Consider the following 18,054-nt stretch of genomic DNA (forward strand, 5'->3'; position numbering starts at 1 on the left):
TTTACTTGATTATTTATAAAATGAGATGAAAATTGAATTTTCTAGTGATATTGTTTCTTACTATATATTTATCTATCTTTTAAGTTTTAACTCTGATTTATAGAGATATCTCATCTCTATCATAATATTCATTGTTTCATACAAGTCGAAATTTTTAGTCTATACAAATCAAGTGTTTTGTTTCACGAATTTATGTAGACATTTGGTGAGTTCTTGAAACACTAAAGTTATAGCTAAAATTCTCAATTTAGTGGTTGGCCCTCTCACTTTAAAATGGTCCAATATTAGATGTATTGTGCCTCCAACTTAGAAATAGAAATATTGAATTGTCCTTACGGTTTTGTATGAAAAATTTACATATCATATGGCCTCATAATGTTGCGTAGGGTCCTAACAAAGTGACGCCAACTAATAAGCATTAAACTAATTTATAACAGAATTCAATAAAACACCAAACATGCTTTAATCCAGCAGACACAAACACTACTCGGAACCCTCCGTTCAGCTAAAATCGCCTCTTATTAATTGCTCTATGTTTCAATTTCTCAGATTTATCCAGAGATCTTGATTTATTGCAAGTTGAACAAAGGAGATGATATGGGCAATACCAACGCAACCGCCATTTTAACAGGTAAACCAACAAATCTTCTATTTTTTTTTTTGTGTATTTGTATTATTAGTATTCTCACTTAATATTATGTCTGTGTAATTGCAGAAGAAGAAAGCTCAAAGCTAGGATCCAATGGAATGTCTCCGTTTGGATCTGTTTCCGTAGAGACTACGCAAGATCAGGTGTTTCTTGCAGGTGAAGGTAAACATGGAGATGAAGAGAAGGAGAGCTCAAAGCTAGAAACCAATGGAATGTCTCTATTGGACTCTGTTTCCGTAGAAACGCAAGATCAAGTTGCAGGTGAAGGTAAGGATGGAGATAAAAAGATCGACAGCTCAAAGCTTGAAACCAAAGTAATGTCTCTTTTGGACTCTGTTTCCGTAGAGACCGTACAAGATCAGTTGTTTATTTCAGGTGAAGGCAAAGATGTAGATAAAGAGAAAGAGAGCTCAAAGCTAGAAACTAATGAAATCTCTCCATGGGATTCCGTAGAAACCACTCAAGAACATATGTTTCTTGCTAGTGAAGAAATAGATGGAGATACAGAGAAAGAGAGCTCAAAGCTAGAAACCAATGGAATGTCTCCGTTGGACTCTATTTCCGTAGATACCAGACAAGATCAGTTGTTTCTTGCAGGTGAAGTAAAAGATGGAGATGGAGATGAAGAGAAAGAGAGCTTGCCTGAAGAAACAGAACCACATAGCAAGGACTCAGTCGATGAATCGAAAGTAAAGAATTTCAAAGAAGAGATAGACCAGAGTGGCTTGGAGAGCTTTGTAATGGAAACCGATGAGAAGCTCCAGAAACAAACATCAGTTGCTGAAGGTTGATCTTAATTTTTCTCTCTTCTCTTCATATTCGAAACTTAACCTAATGCAATTTTCTCTCTATTACTGATCAGGTTTTGAAACTCTGAGTCAAGCGACAGAAGTGGAAGAGTTTTCTGTGATTGGAACTCAACGTGTTGTGAGAAATTCGAGAGAGTCTGATATTGAAGAGAAGCTCTGTGTGATTGATGAGATGGTCTTTGAATCTGCAAGCTTTATTGAACCTGTTGGAACTGAAGAAAACATGGTGAATGAGTCTCTAGACGAAATTGTTCATTCAGAGGAAGTTGCAAATCGTGATCAAGAGACTGGTATGGAACAGAGAACAGGAAGGCAAGGGTTTCCTGAAAGCGAGCCACAGGAGATTCTGAATGTCGACTATCGTGTTGTCCATGATGAGGAAGTTGCAGATGAAGAAAAAGCCGATAAGGCGATCTCTAACAGTAAACCTGGTTCACAAGAGTCAAATGCTATTCAAGAGACCGATCTTGGAGTTTCTATGGAAGACAAGGACAAAAGAGAATCAAGCCTAAAACGTATGTCGCGATGCAGATCGCTCCCTGTGAGCCAGAATAGTAGAAGTATCGGGGATTCGCTGGTTCAACAGTTAGTTTCAGAGGTTGCGTTCCCTTCAAGAAACAAGATGGGTTTAGAGAAAGCTAACACATCTGAGACTCTGCTCATTTCTTGCGTAGAAAGCAACAAAGCGCAAGAAACTACTGAAAGCAATGAGATGCGAGCTCCTAGCTTCGGTCATGACCGAAGAATCGAAGCAAGAAGCGATGAATTGACAGAGAAAAATCCATTGATCTGTGAGGACAAGACTGAGATATACGAGGCAACAATCGACGTGGAAGAGAAAACTGTGATGCTGAAGAGAAGTGATTCTGTGAAATCAAGAGGCATGGAGATGTCTCTAGGGTCGTTGAAGAAACACAATGATAGCTTCAAAGAAACCAAGGGCTCAGAAGATAACTTGGTGGACATTAAAGCTTCATCGGGTTCTATGAAAGGCATAGTCAGAAAACGGAGCAAATCTTCGGTCTTAGGAACATGCCTTTGTTGCACCACTGCCATGAATTAAACAAATTATTTTGTGATTTGATGGTTTTTTTTCTTTTCTAAATTATGGTTTTGAGAAATTGGGAGGAAACAAGTACGTGTGGATTGGGTTTTCTGTATACTTGAAATGGGCTTTTCTGTTTGAGGGGTTTTGGTAAAGTTTTACTGCCTTTAATTTTAGTTTTTATTATTTTATATGCATATTTTAATAAAAGAATTTTTAAAACACACCCAACTCAAATCCAAAAACCAAAAACTAAAAACCAATTTAAAACCTATTCCATTCATGGCATGTGTGTAAAAGAATGAAAAAAGAGAGAATAACTCAAAAAGTTCATATTTTTCACCGGAAAAATTCTGAAAACTGGGTAAAAGTTTTTTTTTCATAAGATTACATAGACCATAAATAGTTGAGAGATTTTAAATGGTTTTAAGATTTTAGTTTTTTTAGATTTCAGAGATAATCGAGTAGCAACGAAAAAATATTTGTGGCGAAACGAACCAAGAGAAGAATTTTGTGCAAGTTAAACTTGAAAGATTTGGATGTAAAGACTTTGGGGTAGAAGAAGAAGAGGAAATTAGTAGGTTTTCGTACTTTTGTGACATAAGTCTTAGGTATTTGGTGGGGGAAACTTAAGCTAGAAGATATAAAGGGTTGATTTTGAAGAGTATAGTTTTACGATTTGCTTCTCTTGAAGATTTTCCGTAAGCAAAATAGAATGTATTATGAATTCTTTCCTTTCACTGATTTTGGTATATGAAATACAATTCGTGGGAAGTCGATTCTGAAAATCTAATATTTAAAAAAAAAATCGTTATAATTATCTGTTAAAAACCAAGTTTCCGCCAAAAGTTTAAGTTCTTTTAAGATGTATGTACTTCCTTCTATGATATTCTTCAGTACCAATATACAAGATGCACTAACTTAAAGTTCGTCTTTTGAATCACGTTTCTGGATTAGAAAGACTTTGTACCGTTTTCTTTATGAAAATCTAAGGGTATGGAAAAATCTACATCACCTGACAATAGCATTATATTCTTGGATCCAAAATCGTTCAATATATGCCTAATAAAGCCTTTTACCGTTACGATCATGCGGTCCGTGACCTCTTTCACTCGTTCATAGTCTTTTAGTTTGTAAGTTGTATTCCGAAATATAGCTTCTCCCCACTACAAAAAAACAGCAATTTGTATCACTTCTTTTAATTTTTGTATTTAAATTTTTGTATTAATTATAATTGATAATTAATTTTTGTATCAATTATAATTAATGCAAAGGAATTTTACATCACTTAAATAAATATTTTTTAAAGTTCTGATGCAACTATACATCATATTTACATTGGTTACTTTAACTAATGTTAATTTTTTATACTAATGTTAATTTTGTATCAAAGTCACTTTGGGTAAGTGATGTAAGTATTTGTAACAGTTATACTAATTGATGTTAAGAATTCCATCATTTATAAATAATTGATACTAAAACTAGTAATAAACTTCTACAAATAATTTTAGTAATTGTATCATTTATAAAAAAACAGTGTATCATAAACAATAGTCGAGTTATTATTTTGAGTGAAAATAGTTTATAAAAAAGAATTGAAAATCAACCTAGAAGAAAGTTGAAATATGTATTTTGAGTGAAGAATTTTTTTCATCAATTGTATATGTATATTGATGGACTAATTATGGTTAATTATGTTTTTTTGTTTTCTTTTAGTACCGACATGTTAAAGACGATCAAACTTTAACCTCTAGAATATTAAATGCTAATTAAAATTATTTGAGTATATATAAGAGATATATCTTATATATTCAATTGTAATTATCGTGTGCTTAAGTTTTAGTTTAAAATGATGATTTGAACAAAAAAAATAGATACAACATACTCTTTTTTGTATCACAAAAAAATGATTTTCTAGGATTTTCACATAAATCAAGCAAAATATTTAATGTTTAGTTATAAATAAATTATTTTTTTAATAACATATCTCTCATAACTATTACCCAATAGTAATTCATCAAATTTTAAAATTTACAATTTTCTAACATTCATTGATAAACAATTTACAGAAAATTAATCTTTTTAATACACGAAAAATTCCTAAAAAATTAGTGATGCAAAGGGAGTATATTATTATTGAATATTATGTGTATAGTAACAGCTTCAGTAAGAGATGTAACAATAAGTAGATCTGAAAACTTCAATGAATGTAGAACAATGGAATTTGTTGAAATATTGTAAACACGAAGGAGTTCAAACCAACAAGGTAATTAAATCACTTTGACAAAAAAATGAAGAAAAAACTAACAAGATAATTAATTAAGGATCATTGGCTTATATAATTAAGAGAATTAAAAAAATTAACCAATATTGATCATCATCTTGACAAATTCTTCATAATTGACTTGGCCATCACCATCCAAATCTGCCTCCTTTATCATTTGTTCAACTTCTTCATCTGTTAGCTTTTCCCCTAGATTTATCATTACATGACTCAACTGCAATAACACAACTTTCACATTAATATATATCTCAAATGTGGCACCATCGATCGACCAAGAATAAATCAAAAGTACGCGTGTCGATCAGAGCGGTATGGGTCAAGCCTAACATGAATATTATTTTCTGATCTATTAAGAAAAATCATGAACACAAAAATACTTAGATAGTTTATATGAGCATGCAAAAATGTGCTTGTATACAAAAAAAAAGTATACGCATTAATGTAACTTTGAGGATGTTGATTATTGTGTAGATATTTAATTAAACTATCTAAAACATGTGCCCTCCTGTCCAGTGCACCAATAGAATCATACACATTTTAATCTATCTAACTACTTTCTATTAATTGTTTTTTTTTTGTTCCTCTTGTTCTTCTCTAATAGATTCACAATGCCAGCTAGCCTTCACGATTGGAAAACAGACTTTTGAAAGGATAAACTGAAATAAATAAATAACCATGTCTTGTTAAAAAAATGTTTAGAACATAAATGAGACAACAACTATGGATCTCTTTAAATTGGAAGATTGTCTGGCTTTGTTGTCTGATTTTTGTCATTGCTTCGAAATATATCAAAGTGTGTTTTAGCTGGATTTCTCGTTTTTCTAGTTAATGCAGAATTAATTGATATCAAGTGGTTTCTATACAATTACCATTATTGTTATGCTTAGCCTGGATTTGACACTTTATAGAGATATAGAGCATGTACCATTTTAGCAGAGAAGACATTTATGAAATTGGTTCATGAACCGTATTTAAATTCGACAATGACTCAAATTTAGCAAGGATTTAGTAGACACAAAAAATATATATATATATAATTGTAGCTCTAATCATTTATAAGCAAATAAAAACACAGTTTTAGACCGTACATGGTATATATTATTGGAGAACGTTGTACAAAAACGCAATCCAGTATTCCAGTGCATCGAACTAATTTGTTATATTATAAGTTCTTTTCTCCGCATAAGTTTTTTTAATATATAAGTCAAGCATATATATATAGACATCTAACTATATATTATATATGCCAAACTAGAAATAATTAAAAAGAGCGAAAAAAAGAGTAAAAGTCAGAGACCTCGCTGGCAGAGATGTAACCATTTTGGTCTTTGTCAAAGACTTTGAAAGCTTCTTTCAGCTCTTCCTCAACATCATTTTCCTATACCATCACATGATCACGACAACAAATTAACAATACACAATAAGACAACTAATTGTAATATAATATAAACAATGTCTTTGTTTAGAATATAAACACAGATCTTTACAACAAATCTTTTTTTCTGTAGAGAACAAGTAAAAACATAGAAAGAAAGAAAAACCTGCTGTGATACAAAATTGAATATCTCCGTAATAGTAAAAAAAAAAAAGTCAATTAGCAAAGTAAGCGTAATAACGAGGCAACGATTTAAAAACAATATATAGTTCTTTTTTTGCTTTTGTCTCTAAAAAAACAATATATAGTTCATTTGATGTAATTGTAAAAGTGTATATTCCTTAAGAAAACTATTTAGCATGTAATACATAAAGAGATCAAGAGAGAGAGGAACCTGAAGTTTCTTGTCCATGAGGTTGAGAAACTCAGCAAATTCAATGGTACCATTGCCATCAGAGTCAATCTCAGTGATGATTTCTTGAAGTTCTTGTTCTGTGGGATTCTGATCCAAAGAACGGATCACCGTTGCAAGTTCTTCCACCGTTATACAACCTATTAGATTCCAAAAGAAAAAGGTTATAAGTAAAAATGTTACGCAACAGATATATATATACATATATATATATCACTCTTCTTAAGTATATTATTCTATGAAAATGTTAGAGAAAAAGGGAGAGAACCGTCGCCGTCTTTGTCGAAGAGACAAAAGGCTTCTTTGAACTCAGTGATCTGATCTTTTGTCAGTGCTGTCTCTTCCATATTGTTTTCTGAGAATTTTGGTTAGGGGGAAAGAGAAAAAGAGAGAGAGAGGAGGGAGCTCAAGGTTTGAAGTACTCTGATTTGTGGTCTATTTGTAGAGTCGTGAGACTCGTGACAAGACCTTTTTGTACATTGGACTCATGTACTTTTCAACTACTTTAGAGCCTTTTATTGAGTCATCATATTATTTTAATTTGAATGACAAGTACAATTTAAATTGTTTGTTTTCTAGCACTACTGAACTGAAGAATTTAATTCTGATCACATGACCCAATCGCATATAATATGAATTGTTGCCTGTTACATAAAATTTAAATCGCATATACAAGATTAGTTTAAAAATCATCTAGTTCTTAATCGTCTAGGCATCCTCTGTAGTCTGTACGTTTGTCCGGACAATTTGTTTAAATATATGGGCACAGAATTTGGTCCACAAATCATTCTTCTTATAATTTTTTCTTTCTTATAAAATATACTCCTGATTCTATATTTTTAATAGAAAAATCTTGGCTACTCCCTAGGTTGTGTAATGGCATCAACGGCCATCTTAATTACCGTTCAACATTATTACATTAGGTAATTATCCAGAGCAATTTGAACATCTCCCAGGCTCCTGAGTGTCCATAAACTCCACATCAACTCGACTACGGTCCCCAGGGGTGAAACTTGAAAGCATAAAAAAACTGCTATGAGCCTATGAACCTTAACTTGGCCAGCATGATCTTGTGAAATCCATAGAACCCCAAAAAATGATACGTCGTTTATTAACGAAGCATGATTAAATAAATATTGAAAGAATCATTTCATTTTTAAAATTAATACAATGACCTTTTCTAGGATTATAACTTATTACAGATCCAGACTGAAGTGAACGTAGAAAATCGAAATAAGTGGTGTTTTATACTTTTAGTTTTAGTTGAAGAATTGTGAAATTGTGACTCGTTTTATAAATCGGATTAAATAGTTTTCCATGTCAAATATCATAATTAATAAGAATATCTAGCTACTGCTAAAAGATCGTAATCGGGAAATCATTGCTAAGAAAGATTTTTGGAGAGACTTGCATTGAATCTGGTATTCTAACAATAGGGAAAATGCATGTATGCTACGCTGATCAATATATTGACCCCTATCGTCTGCATTATAAGTTCGTGAACACGATATATTAAACATTTTTCTATATAAAAAAACAATTAGAGGTAGCAAGCGAATCAATGGGCCAACAATTTATATTCATTAGTATAAATTATTATCATTTGTCACACCTTACAATTTACTACTTTTTTGGTGTGAAACCATATTTTGTACCATCTCTAATCACCATAGGGCTCGAGCTCATGAAGGGAGATGACTAATTAAGGTAGATATATAGAAATTCTATGAGACATGCCACTTTCTAAGAGCCATAGAGATATTAGACTCAAGCTTCGTAAAGATAAATAAATTACATGGCCCAACTAAATTCCAAAATTAACTGAAATTTGATAAAAGCAAACGCAACAAACGTTGGTTTCTAAATTGTAATTTGGTATAACTTCTAACAAACACAATCGAAACCTTTTGCATGTGCGCTTCATCAAACTGGTATAATTTTTTTTATAAACCGAGACAATTACTCCCTCTGTTTCACAAAGAGTGTCATTCTAGAGATTTTTTCTTGTTTTACAAAGACTGTTACTTTACAATTCCAATGTGTTTTTTACATTAAATTTTCTTATTTACCTTTTAATCCAAAGCTCATTTTCATTGAATTTAAACCATTAGTCACTTATTAAATAGGGGCAAATATGTTCTCCCTCTGTTTCATATGAAGTGTCATTTTAGAATTTTTCACACATATTAAGAAAATCATCAAATTATCTATTTTACCCCTTATTTTTTAATTTTTTCTATTGGTCAATACATTAAACCAGTAAAGATAAAATTAGAAAATTTACTAAACATCTACATTGGAAATACAAAGTGACACTTATTTTGAAACAAAATTTTCAGTAGAAAATGACACTTAATATGAAACAGAGGGAGTATAATTCTATCTTTTCTTAATTTGTGTGTCCTGTGTCAAAATGACACTCTTTTAAAACAGAGAGAGTATTAGCTAAACCGGTAATTGACCTATTATAGATACTGTATTGTTACTCGGCTCCATTCATTGATCACTCTTCTCCTTCTTCTGGTTCGTCTAGCTCACACATTACAGTACCACTTCTATTTCAACCTCTTTAATCTTCCTCTTCTTGCAGTTTTACTTCAATGTTTTAGCATCAACAAACGTCAGTAAGTAAATCCAAAATCATGCAATCTAAAAATTAGAGATCTCAACTTGTCTTTAAATAGTGAATCCAGCTTCACGTATTTTCTTTGAAGTGAGGAAGGGAAACTTGTGGTAAGACAATATCAAATGTGCATGTTCATGTGGTAAGATAGAGGATGCTTAATTACAAACCTGTGCATGTTCTTTACTATGCGTGGTGTAATCTTCAAAGCTTTGGGCAGCAAAAGCGCATACTGTGCAAGACCATGTGATAGATTGACCCGTTTGAGTGCACTTGCCCTCATCAGCATCCAATGAACACATTTCATCTGTGTGGGAAGAAAGAAAAAGTTGATTTAGTTAAGAAACAGCATTGCTGGTTATAAATATCAAAGCTGCTTGAGATATAGGACAAAGGACAAACACCTTCTAGTAAGCTTGTCCAGAGCCACTCTTTATCAACACCAAGGAGAAAACTTTTCCAGAGCCAGGCTGGACCTGGACGTCGTTGAGGATATGCCAGAAAAAATGTGTATCCATCCATATCAAGGCTATACAGAGTACGTGCTAAGGATTCCAGTTCCTCAGTACCAGATATGAGCAATATCTTAGCCGGAAGTGGATTCCTTTTGGTCCACGCAAACAAATCCGTTTCAAGTTCTGTTTCATTTATGAAAAGCAACGTCTAATCGAAACCGTAGGTCAGTAGTTTATATAGAAAAAGATACTACACTTGCAGAAATTAAAGAAGGTTATAACCTTTGGCGTGTATAAGAGAAATTCCACTGGAAGAGAGCTTTCTCAAGACGTCATTGTCAGGGGCATTAGGGTGGTGTGCGAGTCTGCCAATGGCAGTTATGGTGATAGGATTAGGACCAGAGACAGGATAATTCCTCAAGGCGGAAACTATTCTCGGATAGACCTGACAAGGATCATAACCTGGGGGAATCGGACAGCTGCTGATGTCCCACCACACCAACGTTTTCTCCTCCTCCTCTTCCACTTCCACTTGCTGCATTGCCATAATCTCGTATTCATTTATTTTGTTGAAAGCAAATTGTAGGTTCCGGATTCACCTAAGTTTAAAAAACTAGAAATCTTAACTTGCCTGTAATTGGTGAAGCTTCACCGTATCCACCATTTCAGGGTTATGTTCGGGAGCAACAAATACCGAATAGTCCAAAGGCTGCTTGACAACCAAATATGTATATCAGAGGTATATTCAATGAAGTGAGAAAGGGATACTTGAGGCAAATTCTAAGTTCCAGAAATCTCAAAACTTGCCTTTAATTCTAAATTCTAAGTTCTAAATTCTAAGCAACAATAATCTCAAAACTTGCCTTTAATTGGTTACGCTTGATCACATCCGCAATTGTCACCAAGTCCAAAACCTGCATGACAACCGAATATACATCCAGTGGAAATCAGAGATGTTTTCATTGAAATGAGAAAGGCAAACTTGTGGGATACATTTTTTAGAAGCAAGAGAGGATGCTTACAGAACTCGCATGTTCTTCACTCTTGAGTTGAGAGGTGAAATCTTCAATGCTCTGGCCAGCAAGAAAACAGATTGAACAAGACCAGGGAGACTCACCCGTTTCACTGCACTTTTCCTGAAGAACAAGTCTTGTTGTCTCCTGTTTATTATCCGCAGACCCTGAATCCATATCATCCATCTGCTAAAAAACCAAATAATTCAGAATGGTTTTTTTGAAATTAAACTACGTGATAGAGGAAAAGGACAAAAACACGTACTAGTATGTTTGTCCAGAGCCACTCTTTAAAAACACCAGACAGAAAGCTGTCCCAGAGCCAGTCTGGAGCTGGATGGCGTTGAGGATATGCCAGAAGAATCTTGTATCCCTCATTTTCTAAGAGGTAAAGAGTACGAGCTAGGGAGTCCAGTTCCTTAGGACCAGATATGAGCATTATATTAGCCGGAGGTGGATTCTTCTCCATCCACTTAAACAAATTCGTTTGAAGTTCTATTTCAGTAAAAGCAATGTTGGATCAACGTACGTATACTACACCCTGATGTATTAAAAATTATAGAAAACAATTTTTTTTTTAACCTTTGGAGTATATAAGAGAGATTCCAGTGGAAGACAGGTCTCGCAAGACATCATCGTCAGGAGCGTTCGGGTTGTGCGTTAGTCTGCCGATGGCGGTTATGGTGACAGGACCAGAGACCCCTGAATTCTTCAATGCCGATACTATTCTCGGACGGACCTGACGAGGATCATAACCAGTGGGAATCGGACAGCTGCTTAATTATGTTCCACCACACCAACGTTTTCACATCCTGCATCGTCATGTTGTGCATCATCTCGTATTTATTTATTATTCAACCTACAAGATTCAAATCATCAGATTCAAAACAGAATTAGCAGTTAGGGTTTCTAATCTAGAACGTAAACCTTCTCCAATCAAACATCAGAATCAGATAAGCACTCGGAGTCCGGAGATATTGACACGTTCAAATCAAGATCACCACCTCGTTTTGTGTCAAATCTGAAACGCGAAATAGAAACTAAAAGTAAAGAACGAATAATTTTGGATATGAAGCTAACTAAACATTTTTACATACTCAAATGAATAAGATAGATTTGATAAAGATGAGTGAGTAAATTAAGTGTAAATAACATACACATTCTATGAGGAATTTTTATTGTTAAAGACTAGGAGAAAAATCCGGGCTATGCCCGATATAATCTTAACATTTCACATTTTAAAAATTATTTAATTTAGTTTTACATTTCTTTGTTAATCATATGACGGCATATTAACAAAAATGACATACAATATGTGGTACTCTATATTTCTCATATTTTTGTTTGGTAATTAATATTTAGAAATTGAATTTCATTTTTATTCCTTATTATTAGTCTGAATAATTCCTCTTTTCATATTTTCTATACTTCTTGATAAGAGAAAAAGAGATGGTCTAAAATATTTATTCTGAAGAGTATACTAAAATGGGGTACTGAACTTGATATTTAAGAGATTTAAATATTTTAAAATTTTGAAAGATTTAGTGAGTTTTAGGAGCTTTGATTATTTTTAGAGCTTTTATATATATATTTTAGAGAGATGAAGTATGATTATGTGAAATTTTATACTTCCTCCGTTTCAAAATATAAGATGTTTTGAGTAAAGCACACAGATTAAGAAATAATCACTTTAAAAAAGTTTAATCAATCACAAACAAAACTGCATAATATAAAATATTAAACAAATCTAAAAGTTGCATAGAAACTTGAAAACAAAAAACTTCTCTAAACATCCTACATTATGAAACGGATGGAGTAATAAACTTTGGATGATTTTAGAATAAAAAAAGAAAAATTTGACTCCAAAGTCATCCTCGGTAGTTTAGTTGATATACTGTATTTGTAGGGTTCAGGGATAACGTAACTCAGGAGTGATGTTCTAAAGAACCCTATTCTTGGCAGTGTTGCTGAGAAGCTCGGCAAGACTCCTGCACAAGTTGCACTGCATTGGGGGTCACCAAATGGGTCGAAGTGCTCTTCCGAAAAGCACCCATGAAGACAAGATTAATTAAATTAGAACTTCAATGTTTTCAATAGGTCCATACCCGATGACATGTTATCCAAGTTTTCTGAGATTGAACAGGTAAGTGATTTTCCGCACATTGTAGTCCAAAAAAGTCAAAGGGGTTATTTCTTTTGCTTACACGTTTGGGGGTTATCGAATATTGAAGTCGTGTGTTTCAATGTTGCAGGAAAGGTTGGTGAGAGGCATGTCATTTGGTATGACAATAATCAATGATTGAGCTGAAGCTTGTGTCGTGAATGGCTATCATAAGTGATGATGCTCTAACAAGAAACACAAACACTGTTGGACCTCAATTTATTTAAGCTTAGTGGGCTTAATAAAATTGGATTGTGTGAATGAGAAATTAGGCCTTAATGGTTTGGTCTTGCTCAAGATGGAGCTCCAAGAGGAGTGGGTCAGATTGGATAGAGTCAAAACTCTGTTTCACGTTTCCGTGAGACTCGGTCTCTTTGTTTTCNCTCCAAGAGGAGTGGGTCAGATTGGATAGAGTCAAAACTCTGTTTCACGTCTCTGTGAGACTCGGTCTCTTTGTTTTCGTGATCAAGTGGAGAGTTTGATTTCTTTGAGAGATCGTCGCTTCTTCACGTTGCCCACCTCCTAGATTTGCGATGGACTAGGTAAAGTTGTGGAGAATCAATTTCAAACCCAAGTCATCCAAGTCCTCTATATATACGCATGAGTTCTTCTCTTGTAAAATAGTGAATTGACGATATCAAAATCGCTTGTTCTCACACACAGCAAAAGCGCAAAACATCCAACAATCTCTCACAAAGTAAGTTTCGAGAGTATCGTAGAAGTGTAGTTCGTATAGAGCCGTGTTTGAGTGATTAGCAAACCCGGTTGTGTATGGTTGTATCCTGGGACTCTTGTGACCACTAATCCCGTCGCACTGCGGGGGTTTCAAAGAGTTAAGGAAAGAGATTTCGGTCTCGCCTCCATTCTTCCCTTAACGTTTACTTGTTGTTCTCATAATCAATACCTCTTACGTAGTGTGGCAAATTTATAGCTCCTACAAACACTTCTATCTGTATATAACTAATAGATAACACATATGTTAAGTTTTAATTTGAGAAATTGAATACTTGATAGCCATCCACGAACGGCTTAATCACAAACACTTAAATGATAAAGGCTAAACTAGAATACTTGAGCTGAAGCATGTGTCGTGGATGGTTATCATAAGTGATTCCTAACATAGTTGAGTTACATTGCTGATTTTACCTTTCAGATCCAGCTAAGTCAACAAGATTAAGCCGTGTAAAACGATGATGCGTTACACTTTGAGATACCCACTAATAGATAACACAGGTCAAGTTAATCACTTATGATGATTGGTTAAACTTCACCACATCCGCAGTCCAAAGCCTGCTTGCAAACCAAATGTACATCAGAGATATTTTCATTCAAGTGGTAAAGGGAAAGGGATGCGTAATTTTAGATGCAGAGATGGTGCTTACATTATTGTTATGGTCGTCACTATAGTTATAACTCTCTCCATCCACTCAAACAAATATCTAAATCTAAAAAAAACTATAGTTATAGTTGATTTATCATTTTAAAATAATGGTAGCGTATAACTGAACTTTTAAAACTTAAATACTTTTTCACTTCAATAAATGATAATAAGCCATATAATGGATTGAAAAGAAAAAATTCTCATCAATCAATCTATAGAATAAAGAAACCATCTCAAAAAAGACATATAAATACTAAAATTAAGTGTATATATATATATATATATATATAGATATTAATAAAGAAATGATGAGATGTTTACATACGTATCTTTATACGTATTAATGAGTAACCGACTTAAGGAAAGTATACTTTAAACCTAAAAAAATATAGAAGTCTCTCTCACTGTCTTTCTCGACTGAAGCGAGACTACCAAAAAAACTGAAAACCCTTATGCTTATATATATATATGAAAAAGATTTCCAAATGTTTAGTTTTGAAGTGGTAAAAATGGCAATTTTAACAGATATTTGGGAAAATAACAATTTTGAAAAAGATGATGAGCTAAAAAATGACATTATGAAAAATAATCCCTATTAAGAAAGATATATCTAAATCTAAAAAAACTATACTTATAGTTGATTTATCATTTTAAAAATAATGGTAGTGTAGAACTGAACTTTTAAAGCTTAAATACTTTTTTCACTTCAATAAATGATAATAAGCCATATAATGGATTGAAAAGAAAAAAATCTCATCAGTCAATCTATAAAATAAAGAATCTATCACAAAAAAAAAAACATACAAATACTAAAATTAAGTATGTATCATTAAACGACGTTATATTACGACCACTAGAATTAGAAACCTCGTATTGGTCCCAAGAACATGTATAATAGTTTAATTAGTTGATGGTTTGTCCTAAATATTCTATTAAATTTAATTAGTAACCAAACTACATGGAATATCCGATCTTTAATATTTCAACTCCTTAGTGACATCAGTTGTTCGTAAGTAGACATTCAAAAGTCAGGTAATGATTAAAGTAAACGAAGTTGACCATTTAATTTATTTTACTTTAATCTTGTACGAAAGTACACCAAAAACAAAATTAATTTAGTTTTCTTTCAAAGATTACCATTTGATACTAATCACAGTTAATTAATTATCTTTTATCATTCTCGGTCCCAAAAATTTATTTGTACGTAATCATGTTTTTATTAGTACAAATCAAGTTTCAATCGATAATTCCGATTAAGCTAGATTAAATTTTTAATAATCTGATAGCCATATACTCCCACAGTTAACGGATATGTCGGTCACGTAGGGGCAATGTTATGTAGCATGGAACCATCGACGCGGTGCGGTGTGTTTGTCTGTGTTCAGTTTTCCTTCCATCATTTTTTTTGGGATAAGTTTTTCTTCATTGTTTCATTTTCAAATGTGACAATTTTCCGCAAATTAATTTTGTTGGTTATCTAGCTAAAACCTTTTTTTTTGAACTGCCTAAATCGGTTATTTAAGACGGTTTTGTACAACTTGTATATGTGTTAACTAGATGATATATATGCAATTTATGTATGTACTGTAAATACTACGTAGAAAGACATATATGTACTTGTTTTATAGTAGATACGACATATATATGCATTTGCATAATACGTTAATATTCTTGTCCCATATGTGATGCGAGCTATTATTATACACTACAAGATATTGCATGTAAATGTACGTAAACATTTTTAATGTATACAGTATACTTATTAGTGTATATTATTATGGTATATTAATTTAAACACACGTGTAGCTTATGTGATTTTACAGCAGTCTTTAGGGGTTCGATACTATTGAAGATCAACACCTTGAAATTAACATAATGGTTTTCATAAACATAATGGTTTAAAGATTATATGAAGCTTCTTATTCCAAACAATATCTACAACAAAAGAACCAAGCTGATACATAAGGCAAAACATAAATAAAAGATTTAAAAACTCATTTTTTAAAATTTACGAAGAATTTCATAATGTTTAGGAGGTGTTTCATCATATTTAGGAAGATGTTTTTCAATTTTAGGAAGGTTCTCCTAAATATTCAGAAATAAAAAAAAAGGTATGTTTGGTTTGCATTCTTCTCCTTGGACACAATCCGCCTCCAAAATTTAGCCCAATCTTCTTGATTCCTTCCCCACGAACCACCTTCCTCGTTCTCTTCCTTTTCTCCTCCACCACTGCCGCCTAACCAGACCACACCACCATTGTTTCCGTCCGTCAAGAACCATCGCCAAAGTCTCTCGTACCATGTAGGAAGGTCTTCCTAATGTTTACGGATCCCTTCCTAAATTTTCAACAATGCTTCATGAATTTTCGACAAAGCTTAATTTAATCAATTTTCCTAGTACAATGTAATGTACTGTTTATTCATTCCCCACGAACCACCTTCCTCGTTCTCTGCCTTTTCTCCTCCACCACCGCCGCCTAACCAGACCACACCACCGTTGTTTCCGTCAAGAACCATCGCCAAAAATCTCTTGTACCGTGTAAGAAGGTCTTCCTAATGTTTACGGATCCCTTCCTAAATTTTCAACAATGCTTCATGAATTTTAGACAAAGCTTAATTCAATCAATTTTCCTAGTACAATGTAATGTACTGTTTATATCTATGCATCACTGGTGAATCTCAACCACACAACTGGTAAGTTAAAGCATTCTTCACTCAATCCAATCTTTTTACTAAGTAGCAATAAAGAAATCTATCTACCTTTTTATGGATAACAAAAACCCACACAGCAAGATCCAATTTTGAACACAACAAACACTTAAATCTCCCATTTTAATCCAGATTGAGTTTGTTCCACCAACAAGATTCATATCATTAATCGCAATTTCATAGATGAAGAAGATAAAACACACAGAAAACTAACAATGGTAACAAAATTATCAACTTTTTGTTTACCTTTGGGAGTGGTTTTCTTCTTGAAGATGTTCATGGCGTCTCTTCTTCTCTCTTCTCAAATCAAAATAGTGTACAATCAAAGAAAAAAACTCTTTGTTTCTTCCTGTTTACGAAGAACCCTAAATCAGAAGACAAAGTGATCTGAGGGAGGATGATGAGAAGAGGCAAAAGTTGTGTGCTTTTTTTTAGCTTCTCTTTCTCTTTCTAGCTTTTTGAGAGTGTGAATGTGTGTGTATATGGAATTAAATTGTTGGATCCTTCCGAGAACTTTAACCCATCAACAAATTGTGTTATTGATTCAAAAAATTCCTAAACCAACATGATTCACAAACCATAAATGTTCGATTCAGTCTCAAGCCAATTGTAAAATCATGGTTAGAATAATTTAATAGTAAGGGTACCTGAATAAGGTTATGGCTAAGAACGGAGAAACGAGGACCGTAACGTCGTGGCTTCTTCTTCTGATCTTCGTTCTTCTTCTTTGTTCTCCCTATCTAAGTTTAGATTGGAATTGATACACAAAGAAGAAAAAGCATCACCGGAGCTTTGCCGCAAGCATCACCGGAGCTTAGCCGCAAGCATCTCCAGAAGCTTCAGTGAATCCATCAAAAATTGTAAATATTATAATTAATTTTATTATTTAAAAAAAATAATGCTAATTTTGGAATATTTGAGATTGTGTGTTAATTTTGGAAGAAAAACTTAAATTAGTGCTAGTTTAGGATATTTCTCATTACTTTTATTGTTTATAACAAAACCGTAAATCGATCGGGTGTGTCTTTGGGTCATGGTTCGTCCTCGTCGGATCGAATTTCTTATGATGACTCTATAAAAAAGGTTACTAAGAAACATGTCCTTGTGCTGCATGCATCTATTTTTTAAAAAAAAAAAAA

At 33.2% G+C, this 18,054-nt stretch overlaps 2 protein-coding genes across 2 annotated transcripts; one reads left to right on the plus strand and one right to left on the minus strand.

Moving 5' to 3' along the window:
• LOC104723725 lies at positions 363-2,663 on the plus strand. Its single transcript, XM_010442117.2, has 3 exons — positions 363-631; positions 716-1,435; positions 1,512-2,663. The coding sequence occupies exons 1-3, from the start codon at positions 598-600 to the stop codon at positions 2,519-2,521; spliced, it is 1,764 nt and encodes a 587-aa protein (XP_010440419.1). The 5' UTR covers positions 363-597; the 3' UTR covers positions 2,522-2,663.
• LOC104723726 (calmodulin-like protein 8) lies at positions 4,712-7,044 on the minus strand. Its single transcript, XM_010442118.2, has 4 exons — positions 6,843-7,044; positions 6,557-6,714; positions 6,085-6,165; positions 4,712-5,001 (listed from the first exon to the last, which is right to left on the minus strand). The coding sequence occupies exons 1-4, from the start codon at positions 6,919-6,921 to the stop codon at positions 4,864-4,866; spliced, it is 456 nt and encodes a 151-aa protein (XP_010440420.1). The 5' UTR covers positions 6,922-7,044; the 3' UTR covers positions 4,712-4,863.

Source organism: Camelina sativa, chromosome 11 (assembly GCF_000633955.1).
Source record: "Camelina sativa cultivar DH55 chromosome 11, Cs, whole genome shotgun sequence".
Classification (NCBI taxonomy): domain Eukaryota; kingdom Viridiplantae; phylum Streptophyta; class Magnoliopsida; order Brassicales; family Brassicaceae; genus Camelina; species Camelina sativa.